Source organism: Rhinopithecus bieti, unplaced genomic scaffold (assembly GCF_001698545.2).
Source record: "Rhinopithecus bieti isolate Rb0 unplaced genomic scaffold, ASM169854v2 scaffold_48197, whole genome shotgun sequence".
In the NCBI taxonomy this organism is placed as follows: Eukaryota; Metazoa; Chordata; class Mammalia; order Primates; family Cercopithecidae; genus Rhinopithecus; species Rhinopithecus bieti.
This window is the reverse complement of record NW_016819410.1, coordinates 248,133-259,301: the sequence shown is the minus strand read 5'-3', so window position 1 is coordinate 259,301 and position 11,169 is coordinate 248,133. Positions and strand designations below refer to the sequence as shown.

The 11,169-nt window shown below is 33.9% G+C and overlaps 1 protein-coding gene across 1 annotated transcript in view; it reads right to left on the bottom strand.

The window, feature by feature from the left end:
* Positions 1-647: 647 nt before the first annotated feature.
* ZBTB10 (zinc finger and BTB domain containing 10) overlaps positions 648-11,169 on the bottom strand; it is a 38,976-nt gene continuing 28,454 nt past the window's right edge. The window contains exons 3-6 of the mRNA XM_017858963.1: positions 10,714-10,812; positions 6,131-6,307; positions 5,762-5,934; positions 648-5,487 (exon numbers count right to left, since the gene is read on the bottom strand). Coding sequence (XP_017714452.1) covers positions 5,182-5,487; positions 5,762-5,934; positions 6,131-6,307; positions 10,714-10,812 — 755 coding nt within the window. The 3' untranslated portion in view covers positions 648-5,181. The remainder of the gene's footprint in view (positions 5,488-5,761; positions 5,935-6,130; positions 6,308-10,713; positions 10,813-11,169) is intronic.

The following is an 11,169-nucleotide window of genomic DNA, read 5'->3' as shown; positions in this document are numbered from 1 at the left end:
CCCTCAAGATCATGAAACAAAATAAGTTAGGCAGTCAGCAAGTAGAAAATCTGTCAATTCTGTTTCTGGTAAAATGCTTACTTCAAAGAAATTTTATATAGGCTGAGGCTAATATATTCAAGAGTATAAACACTTTTCCTTTGGATTACCTAAAACAAACTTTTAAAGTATCATATTTCAATTGACTAAAATATAGCCAAATCTGTCACAACACAACATAAAATGGACAATTATAGAATATTTTAAATTAACAGTAACAAGCCATCTACATCAAACCTTATTTCCAACTAAAACCAAACAAAAGCACAACAATCCCGTAGTGTACCNAGGGAATTTTTAATGTTTTCTAAAACCTGTAGAGAATCTTAAAAGATACACTGATTAAAAATCACTGCTACTAATTAAAGCAGCATTACTTGGAGGTAGTTTGTCATTTATGTACTTTCATATAAAAACATACAAATAAAAAAAAACCCTTATAGTATTCTATAATTCAAACCTGTAAGCCTGAAGTACAAAGATATCTGAATTATACATAAGTCAATTTCATTAAGGTGTTCCCCTTACCCCAATTAGTCTAAATTAGTACACTTGCAAAGGAATCTGAATTAAATGTCAGTCAATAAAATTCACAAAGCCAGAAGCAGTTTAGTGCTCACAAGTTTATATTTTTAGGTTTGAATAAAGACTCTTGTGTATTTTCTAAATACACAGACAAAACAGTTTCAGAAGTTTACATACATGTCTTAGGACACTTATATTAGGTAGGTAATTTACATTTTAAAAAGTTGGTCTTCGTAAAAGATCTTCCCAAAGAGCTTTTACAAACAGCAGGCAGAAGTGTTCTTTTATGTTTACAGTGTTCAAAATGCCAATGCTCCCACTAAATAATGGCCTCAACCATCACTCTCCTCAGCCCAAAATATTGTTCTCAATAGCTAGTGTACTCCAAATTTAAGTACCCAATGTCATAAAATTTAGGGCTAGAAAACATCTTTTGAAGTGTGCTTATCCCTAACACATTTTAAACTATCTAGAATTCTTTAACTTCAGATGAAAGCAGGGATACAGCAGGAAAAAAAAAAAAACTTTCCATTTTAAGTCCTAAAGTGACTACACACCTGTTAGTTCTAAGTGTGGATATTATGTACCATCGTTAAGTTTAAGGATCTGGGTGACTGAACGGCACAAAAACTGGGGTTTCTATCTAGTTCTTCAGATAAAAACCATTCTTTTATAAAATTAAAATGCCACAGCCGGTTAAGAGCATGTGCTACACTGATGTGTCTTAATATAGTCAAAGTGACAAAACAACTGCTTTATGAGGAAAGAGTAGTAAGGAAATTTGTTGGGGGGAGGAAAGACACTCAAAATTCTAAACACAGCTGTCTTACAGGAAAAATATAAATCCATAGACTCCATTAAGAGCTGAAATTCTACAAGAGTTGTTTAGTGAGGCAGCAATAGAGCCTCCTTGAAAGAGTATGGGCTTCAGAATCAGATGTGCTCAAAGCCCCAGCTCTATCACAGCTGTGTTAAATTAGCCAAGTTTCTGAATTTCTCTGAGCCTTTCCTCATCTATAAAATGGAGACAATTAGCACCTACCTTATAGAGGATTAAGGTAAAATCAGGTATACAGCACAATGGCAAGTGTGGGCACTCAAAAAAAAATTGGTAGTTTTTTGAATCGTTTTTCAGAAAAATGAATCTAAACCCTTCATGCTATGTTCAGAAAATCCTAAAAAATATAAATAAAGCTTACTAAAGTTTTAAAATTTAAGATTCTTAAAAACCTATTTTCCATCACACTTTCCCCCATATGATACTACTCCAGTCATATTCAGGCCCTTTACACCATTTTGTATTAATATAAATGCCCAAGTCCTAATCCTTTCATTTCCTATTTTCTCCTTCCTTTCCCCTGTCTTTTCTCATTTCTTTTTCCTCTTGGTTATCTATTATTAAACAACTTTAAGATGTGTTATGCACCTATTATGTACCAGTGTTCTAAGCACTTTACATGAATTAACTCATTTAGCTCACTCTTCTCCAGTAGGATGGCTGTACCTAACCCAGCTAGTGTGTTTTCCTCAATTTCAAAGCTACTCATTACTGTTCAGTTTCCCTTTCCTATAATGTTTCTTCTTTTTTAAACTCTTAATTGCTAGCGTGCTAAATTTAGCAAAATATCTAGTAAATAAGAAAAAGGAACAGGGATCCATATGGAAGTATCTGTCTCTGAGAACTCTAAGAAATAATGCACAATCTTGATTTATGAGACTGTCTGTAACTACAGAGTGAATATGAAAGTTTATACTCTTCCCCTTCATTAAAATTAAAAGTTCTAAAATACTTTTTCATTTAAAATATAAATTACAAGAGACAACTTCGCCAAATGTGTAACATAATTCTGCCAGAGTTCCACAGACAAAATTATGAGTATTTCATTGTTACCTCTGAGACCAATCATAAGTTCTTAGTATCTATCAACTTCCTGAAATTTTACTGTAAGTCAGAAAAAGAATACACTTAAAAAAATAGAAATGTCCAGTAGTATACCTTAGTACTAAAACTATTTTTTAAAAAGATCTAGATGGGAAAAGGCAGTCCCTCAAGATCATGAAACAAAATAAGTTAGGCAGTCAGCAAGTAGAAAAATCTGTCAATTCTGTTTCTGGTAAAATGCTTACTTCAAAGAAATTTTTATATAGGCTGAGGCTAATATATTCAAGAGTATAAACACTTTTCCTTTGGATTACCTAAAAACAAACTTTTAAAGTATCATATTTCAATTGACTAAAAATATAGCCAAATCTGTCACAACACAACATAAAATGGACAATTATAGAATATTTTAAATTAACAGTAACAAGCCATCTACATCAAACCTTATTTCCAACTAAAACCAAACAAAAGCACAACAATCCCGTAGTGTACCAAGTGTGTATTTCAATTTACTGTATGCAATCTAACAAAAATTTGGTCATAATTTACCAGATATACATACATGATTTAAGTAGTAAAAGAAAATTCAGCTTCAAGAGAGTAAGTTCATATCTTGAGGAAAAGTAAAAGTACATTAAGAATGTAAAGCCAAAGTCCAGTTTCTATGCAATAAGTGAACTGTAGTCTAATAAAGCAGATTTAGGTGATTTTTAGATATATATCTTTGTTCTTTAATATATATTTATATATAGACAGATCTACCAATTGTAAACTAGTTTATTTAAAGGAAGGGAATAAATGGGATGAAAGAAATCTTTATACTATACTTACATATTCACAAAGAACATTTTACGTTTAAAATACTTTTTCATTCATAGTATCTTTGCCCAACTAATTTCTACCAGAAATACATTTTACTCATTTGTCTAGAACATTAAGATGTACTCATCTGTTTTAAACAAAAATCAAACAAACTATTCTTATCTGTCAGGTTTACAGTTATGTAGAAACTACAATATAGATGACAAAAGATGCATCTAACCATGTAACTGTAATTTATCTTTGATTTATCCAAGCAGAAACATCATTGTCTAACAATAAACTATTATTCTACTGAAATCAGAGACAATGATAAAGCTTGTCTCTTAAAAAACATCAACTTTCCAACTTTGATCAGATGGAGCACCAAAGGGATTATATCTGTCAAAGCATCTTTGCAATTTTTTCCACATAACTAGTATAATTTAGTTACCTGATATAAAATAGGAAAATATACTCAATTTTTATTTAAAAGAAAGCTGAAAATATGACATCCCTCAATCTTATATAATATACAATATGCTAATAAATGCCATACATGTTAACAAAACGTGAAATGCTGCTGAGAGTTCCACAATCAGCTAATTCATGTCACCAGGCTAAGTAAATCTGACAATTTCACCTCAATATGCCACCCTTTGTACCCTGAAGAATTTAGTTTACAGAATAATAAAGCTTCTCAGAATTTTATTTGTAAGATTTTTGAGACTGTTGAATCATGGTGACTACTAGGACTGTATCAAGGTGTAGTGACTTCAAGGAACAGAAAAAAATAAATTAAGTATTGATCATAATTTCAAAACAATATCCCGCTAAGTATGAAATGAAAGAGAATGCACATTTTGTGTTAATTTTAATGATAAAAGGGACATGGGTAAAAACCTGATATTTCACTTATATTGCATAACAAGCTAACCAAACTGGACATGGTGGATAAATTATAAAACAAATCATTTTACTTATTTCTATGATTTTTCTTTCAATTAGGTCTTTCAAATAGGACTGAGGTATAGTACACTGGCAAAAATAAAGAGGCAAACAAGAATAGTGCCAAAGTAACAGATACCCAAAACCGAATACCATGTCAGAAAACATCATATAGTAACCATTTATCAGATTAGAGCAGCAGAAGAAAGTTACTTCTAAATCATAATCATTTTAGTGGTATTTGTCAACTTCGCCACGATAACTTCATAACATCATTCTTCATTTGTGAAGTAGTAAAATTCATGTCAAAAGGGAAGGGGGGAATGGAGGAAAAGTCAGTTAGTTCATTCCAATAAATTACCTCTCCAGTTCTTATAAACATGCCCATCAGCACAAAATTGAGAAATAATACCTAAGACTAGAAGAGACTTGGTTTAAGTTATGAAGCAAATTAAATGGAAAATACAAGAAAATAGAACCAATGGGGTTGAAAAAGCCCCTCACTGAAAATCTGTATTAAAAAAAATAAAATTAATAAAAATAAAAATAGAAACAAAACTCTACTAGTACAAACTAGCCTGAGTGGTTTGATGGACAGAGTGATTGGGTCAAATGTCACTGTACTTCCATAAATGGATTTTCTCCATTCATGTTAAAGTAGCACATGAATGTAAGCTCTTTAAGGACTATTTTCATAGGACCCAAATAGTTACTGTATATCCTATAAATAGAAAATATTTTACTTTGATAACTGACTGAATATGTGGGGACTCCATGTAATCCCACCACATGGTTGTTTGCTGTATAGTCCTGTGCAAATATAAAAAAAATTTTTTTTTTTGCTATAAGGCTTTGACCCTACAGTTTTCACAGCAACATAACTACTATCCAGCATGTACCATATTTTGCAAGCCTTCAAGTTCAACAATCCAAATTGTCGATTCATATTAGGTCCAAATGCAGCATCCTTGAGGAGTATAGTAGGTCAGTTAATCATCTAGAGACATACAAACTTCTCCTGATTCATCCCATCGAGAGGGATCATTCTGATCTTCTCCATCATCAACTAGCTCTTCATCAGCTTCTCCTACTTCATTCTCCTCGTATTCTTCATCCCGAGGGAATTCTGTATCCTGTCCCTGATCTACACCTTCTTGCCCTCCTGGTTGTGATTTATCTGCACAGTCTACACAAACACCATAACGTCGAGATCCATGTCTTATTCCAACACTGGCTGCTAACATGAAGATCTTCTTACACACCATACATTTGTATTTTTTATCCTTTTTATGCACCTAATTGAAGGGGGGAAAAATCCAATATAAGGATATTATATATAACAGAATGCATTTGAACCACTCAAATTAAACCACACATTTAATAATGAGTGAATATACCACTGTTTCTCTGTAAAAAGCTCACTATCAGTTCATAAAGTCAAACTCTTTGTTTAAAGCAATTTAGGAGACAATCTTCCTTAAATTCACAATTAACTGTTTAAATCCCTTTAAACTTCACTGACATAAATACAGTTTATCTCAAAGATTAGCTGTATTTAAAGTTACTTACCAGGGAATGTCTTTTTACATGTTCTCTTCGAGTAAACAGTTTTCCACAAATATCACAGCTAAATGATCTCACTCCTGTGTGAATGAGCAAGTGCCTTTTTAGTGTTCGTCTGTATTTGGCTACATAGCTACAATGAGGGCATTTTAACTTGTTCATGATTAGAGATGATTCACCTATGAGAATTAACAAAAAAAGAGAAAGTGCTTATTATATATTAAACAGAAAACTTGCTATCAAAACTTATCTCTGAGAACAGCAATTATGTAGAACTACTGATACTTGTTTTTTTAAAAAATGCAGAATATGAAAGCTTTTAATTCTTAACAATTATTTAATAATTCTGTATTTGTTTAGTTGACTAATACTTGCCATTTTCCCAAGTTTCTTGTTTTGGCCAAGATTCTGGCAATAATCCATACTTGAAATCATTTGAAGCACCTGGTATCAATCCATACTTGAAATCATTTGAAGTACTTGGTATCAATCCATACTTGAAATCATTTGAAGGACCAGGCATCAAACCATACTTGAAATCATGTGAAGTACCTAGTACAAGTAAAAAGTCTGAATTAGTAATGGTAATAAAGATCTGTCTCTTATCAGAGTCAGAAAACAGAAAATATATTTATATCCTATGAGCACTGATAGAACTTCATAGTGAGTTAAATAAAACTGTATTTTAGTCTAAAATTGAGATGTCTTCCTACTTTATTATCACAATTAAACAAAATACTATTCAACTATAATAGAAGAAATTCAGTTAAAAAAAAAAAAAATCATGGGCCAGGCACAGTGGCTCATGCATATAATCCCAGCACTTTGGGAGGCTGAGGCAGAAGGATCACTTGAGCCCAGGAGTTTGCAACCAGCCTGAGCAACATGGAGAAACTCCATCTCCGTCTCTACAAAAAAATTTTAAAAATTAGCTGGGCATGGTGGTGGGTGCCTGCAGTCCCAGCTACTTGGGAAGATCATTTGAGCCCAGGAGTTGCAGTGATTCAAGATTGCGCCACTGTACTCCAGCCTGGGTGACAGTGAGACAACGTCTCGACAACAACAACAACAACAACAACAACAACAACAAAAAGGTGCCGGTGGGGAGAAAAAAACATGAGTATCATTTAATTGTGTAGACGCCACAAGAAATTACCCTTTTAAAGGATGGGTATATTCAAACCAGAACTCCTAATAGTTGCTTTTTTCTAACTACTCTATCACTTGAGATTTTATCACCCTAAAGTCTAGCTATCAAATGGGATATTCTCCTTATTACAAACCCAGAACAGGCACATAATTTTAAGATTAATTAGTATAGAAAAATGGACTGAGAATAAAGAATATACACAGGATAATTAAACATTTAAAGTTCTATTACTACATCATTGTTGTTTCAGACATATTAGGGCAAGGTAACTGAATGCTCTCAGGGTTCACTGAGATTTCTTTCTAACTCCATCCTTAAATAAAATAACGTGTAGAAGATAGAATCAAAATAGAATAATGCATGTGCCTAAGGATCTTCAGATTAGCAAGGGCGGGAATTATATCCATCGGATTTAATTCCATCTTTAATGTAATTCCTTGGACCAGGAACCTTTTGGCAATAGGAATATATCCAGAATCTTCCACAACTATTGCCACCCTGATCCAATCAATGGTGAGCTCTAGCCCCTGGACTGTCTTCAGTAGCCACCAAAAACTTGTCTCCCTACTTCCACTGTTGCCTTCCTGGAGCCTGTTCTGAGGAGAGAAATCACAGATTCTTTAAAACACTACCTTAAGGCAGATCACCATCAGCTTACAAGGCTGCAAAGACTACCCACCCTCACAATAAAAGCTAGAGACTTTCAGTATCTTCCAAAGCTTTACCTGGTGGAGCCCTGGCTTCCAACCACCCTTTCAGTCACTCTATTCCAACCATACTGACCTCTGTGCTGTTCCTCGTCCATGATAAGCATGCTCCCAATTCAAAGCACTTAAGCTGCCTAAAACACTCCTTGCCAAGATACAGTTCATTCAAGCAGCAATAATACATTTTCCTCCCATGGGCATCATGGTTTCAAAAGTAAAGAATGTTTACCCAAATGGATTTGCTAAGAATCATTTCCCATATATGTTCCTAGACATGTCGTTCCTCTTAAAAACTAAGATAACTTAAGATTCCTTTTGGTGAAAGTCTTAATACCCAACAAAGTAAAAATGTCTCTAAAGTATTTTAAAACTGCACATCATTACTATTACTGTAAACTGTGCTGTACTTGGAATATCTTGACCGGTTTTTGATGTAAAGAAAGCTCCCTGCACCCATAGCTACATATAATTCAACTATAATTCATCATAGTTGCACCTAATTTGTGTTTGGAAGTAAGCTGTAAGAATCCTAAAGTGAAGCATTTCTGGGTGAGGGATAAAGAATGGGATGGAGGTGGTAGCCTGGAGGTCAACCTACTGTTAGTTTCACATTTCTAAATAAAGTTTGAGCTTTATGATCCATATTTCTTGTCTAAATCAGTACAAAGTCAAACTCCAAGACAGCAAGAACTGTGCCTATCTTACTTGCCTTGGTTTTTCTACTGTCTAAGACATATGCCCTACGATTACTTGTAGAATAAATGTTATCTAGCACATGCCAATATGTTCTTCTGACTTGCTTAAAATAACTTGGGAAACTAGTGTCAAAAGACATGTTAGATGTTCTAATATCTACAATTATTCACAACATATAAGAATAAGGAAATAGGCCAGGCACAGTAGTTCGTGCCTGTCATCCCAGTAATTTGAGAGGCTGTGGGAGGATCGCTTGAGCCCATGAGATTCAGGCCAGCCTGGGTGACAAAGCGAGAGCCCATCTCAAAAGAAAGACAGAAGAATATCCCTAAAACAATTTGTAAACTGAAAATCCAAGATTCAACATCCATGATAACAAGGAATGTAACACTCTATCTGGAACACAAAATGATAATTCAAATTAAGTAAACCTTGCCCCAAATTTCTTTCATCTCTCCTAATTCTTATAACAGAGAATACTTGTAGGAATTACAAGAGTGGCCTGAATAAAGGTACTGTCATTGTAATTCAATACACTTAAGGATCATTAAGGTCATAGAGCTCTTCAAGATGGTGCTTACTGATCAATAATATCCTTCTGGGTACATTATTCCATAATAGAAAACTAAGGAAAAGGCAATGTAAGTTTTTGACATCAAAATCATCAAGCAAAGGCTGATCTCAGATGCAAAAATACTAATGAATCAAAATGTCCCCTTTAAGAGGAATAACCCTATATCAAAGATTTACAAATTTAAAAGTTTACATATGAATTCACAGGCCCCTAACTAAACCCATTCTTGGACTAGATTTCAAAACTGAGAAAGCAAGTGCAATAACATCTTCTTGTGCTGTTAGCAATTTTCTGTACAAACAAAATCTTTAAAATTCAACACATCTGACGTATGAACTGCTAAATTCAAAACTTATTTTGTAAATTCTTTTAGACAGTCAGGGGAAACCACCTTAAGGCAGTTTCTTCAGAAATGTGGCTTTATTTTGGTCAGTACATACTGAATTCAGAGCCCATGACTACTTTTTGTAAGAAGTACCTCATTGTCTCTGTTCTCATCAACTTTGAAAACAACTCCAAAGTTAGTCAAACTGAATCAATCAATAAACATCCATATGTATCTTCAACAAATACTAGCTTTGTCATGTTTTTATGTACACACACACATACATGCTTTCTATGCACTATTTGAAAACATGCATGCTCATAACTTCAAGCCTAAATGCATCTTCTAGAACATGCTCCTAGATAACCACCGCATAAGAAATTTAAAATTGCTTATCACTTAACACATACTACATATTCTAATTTCCGGTTGGCCCCAAAATGTCCTCTTTAGTCATTTTTTGTTCCCATGATCTAAGCAAGATCCATGCTGCACTTTAGTTTACTTCCTTGGTCTCCTTCAATCTAGTGGTTTCCCCACTTGTCTATCATAACATTAACATTTTAGAGTTTGGACAGGTTTGGACTACCTGTCGTATACATCGATGTCTGGGTTTTCCTTTGTCATCAGATACAAGCTAAACAGTTTCTCAAGAATACTGCATAAGAAATGTTGTGTGCCAGGGAGTACATCAAATCAGTCAACCTTTAATTTCAGTTTGTTCTCTTACTAATGACACTTAAGTTTAATCACTTAGTTACGACAATCTTCCTCAGATCTCTTTATTCTAAATTTACCTTTTCCCCTTTGCAAGTGGAAATCATCTATGGGAATCTATGGGAATAATTTGAGGCCATGTGAATATGATATTCCCCAACAACCTTTCGCCCAATCATAGTGGGACAAGCCCATTAACAGTGGCTTAACATTCACTGATGATTTTGAATTATTTCCTGTGGGGGTTGCAAAATAGCTATTTTTCCAATTCTATCATTCTTCTATCAGCTTGGCATTCTTCTGTAAAGATTGACTTTATTTTACTCTATTTCATTCATAACATACTCATGAATTCTTTGTTTTTATATTCATCAAGCTTCCTCCAATGCACTGCTGATATCACACAGAACTAATCAACATTTTCTATAGCCATTAACTACACCATCATTTTGCATAAAAGCTAATTAAAATAAATTCAATCATTATTGTAATTACCATTTCCGTTCCGTATCTATATACCAGCAGGAAGCCATAAGGCATATTAACTCAATTACTTTTTATATGTAAGAGTTTTTAAACTAAACAAATGACTCCCTCAAACATACAAAACCAGAAACATCAATTTGCATTCACCAATTTTCCAAAGTCATCATGAACATAGCTAACATAGATTGAGAGTAGTTATATACAATAGAACCCCTTATGGGAGAGAAATTACAGTAGGCTGCAGGTAAGATGTAACACTTCCCAAACTTAAATGTACTGTTGCTAAAATCTTACTGTACCTACCAGCATCACCTCCATCTTGACTAGTGCCAGCTTCAGCCAATAAATTTGCATTCACATTCCTATCACCATCTGGCCCCGAGAGTAGAGCACCATCTAAATCTGAAAAGGAAACAGAAAAATTTATCTACAAACCACACCACAGCCACCACCCAAAACACCACTCTTTCTTGGAACTGTTTCTTAAATAAAAAGTACCATCTGTAAGTACTGAATTATCTACTGTGTTCAATACTACAAGGCTCACAGAATCCTAAGACATGTACAGTGAGTACAGTGTACTGGTTAGGAATGGGCTGTAGAACCAGGGTGAATTAGGTGCCACTCATATTTCTGTTACAGGCTACGTGACCATGTGCCTTAGTTTCTCCCTAATTTATAGCATAGATGTGATCTAGGAATCTAATTGGATAATGTAACAAGCCAAGTGTTACAATTATGGTAATTGACACTCAAACA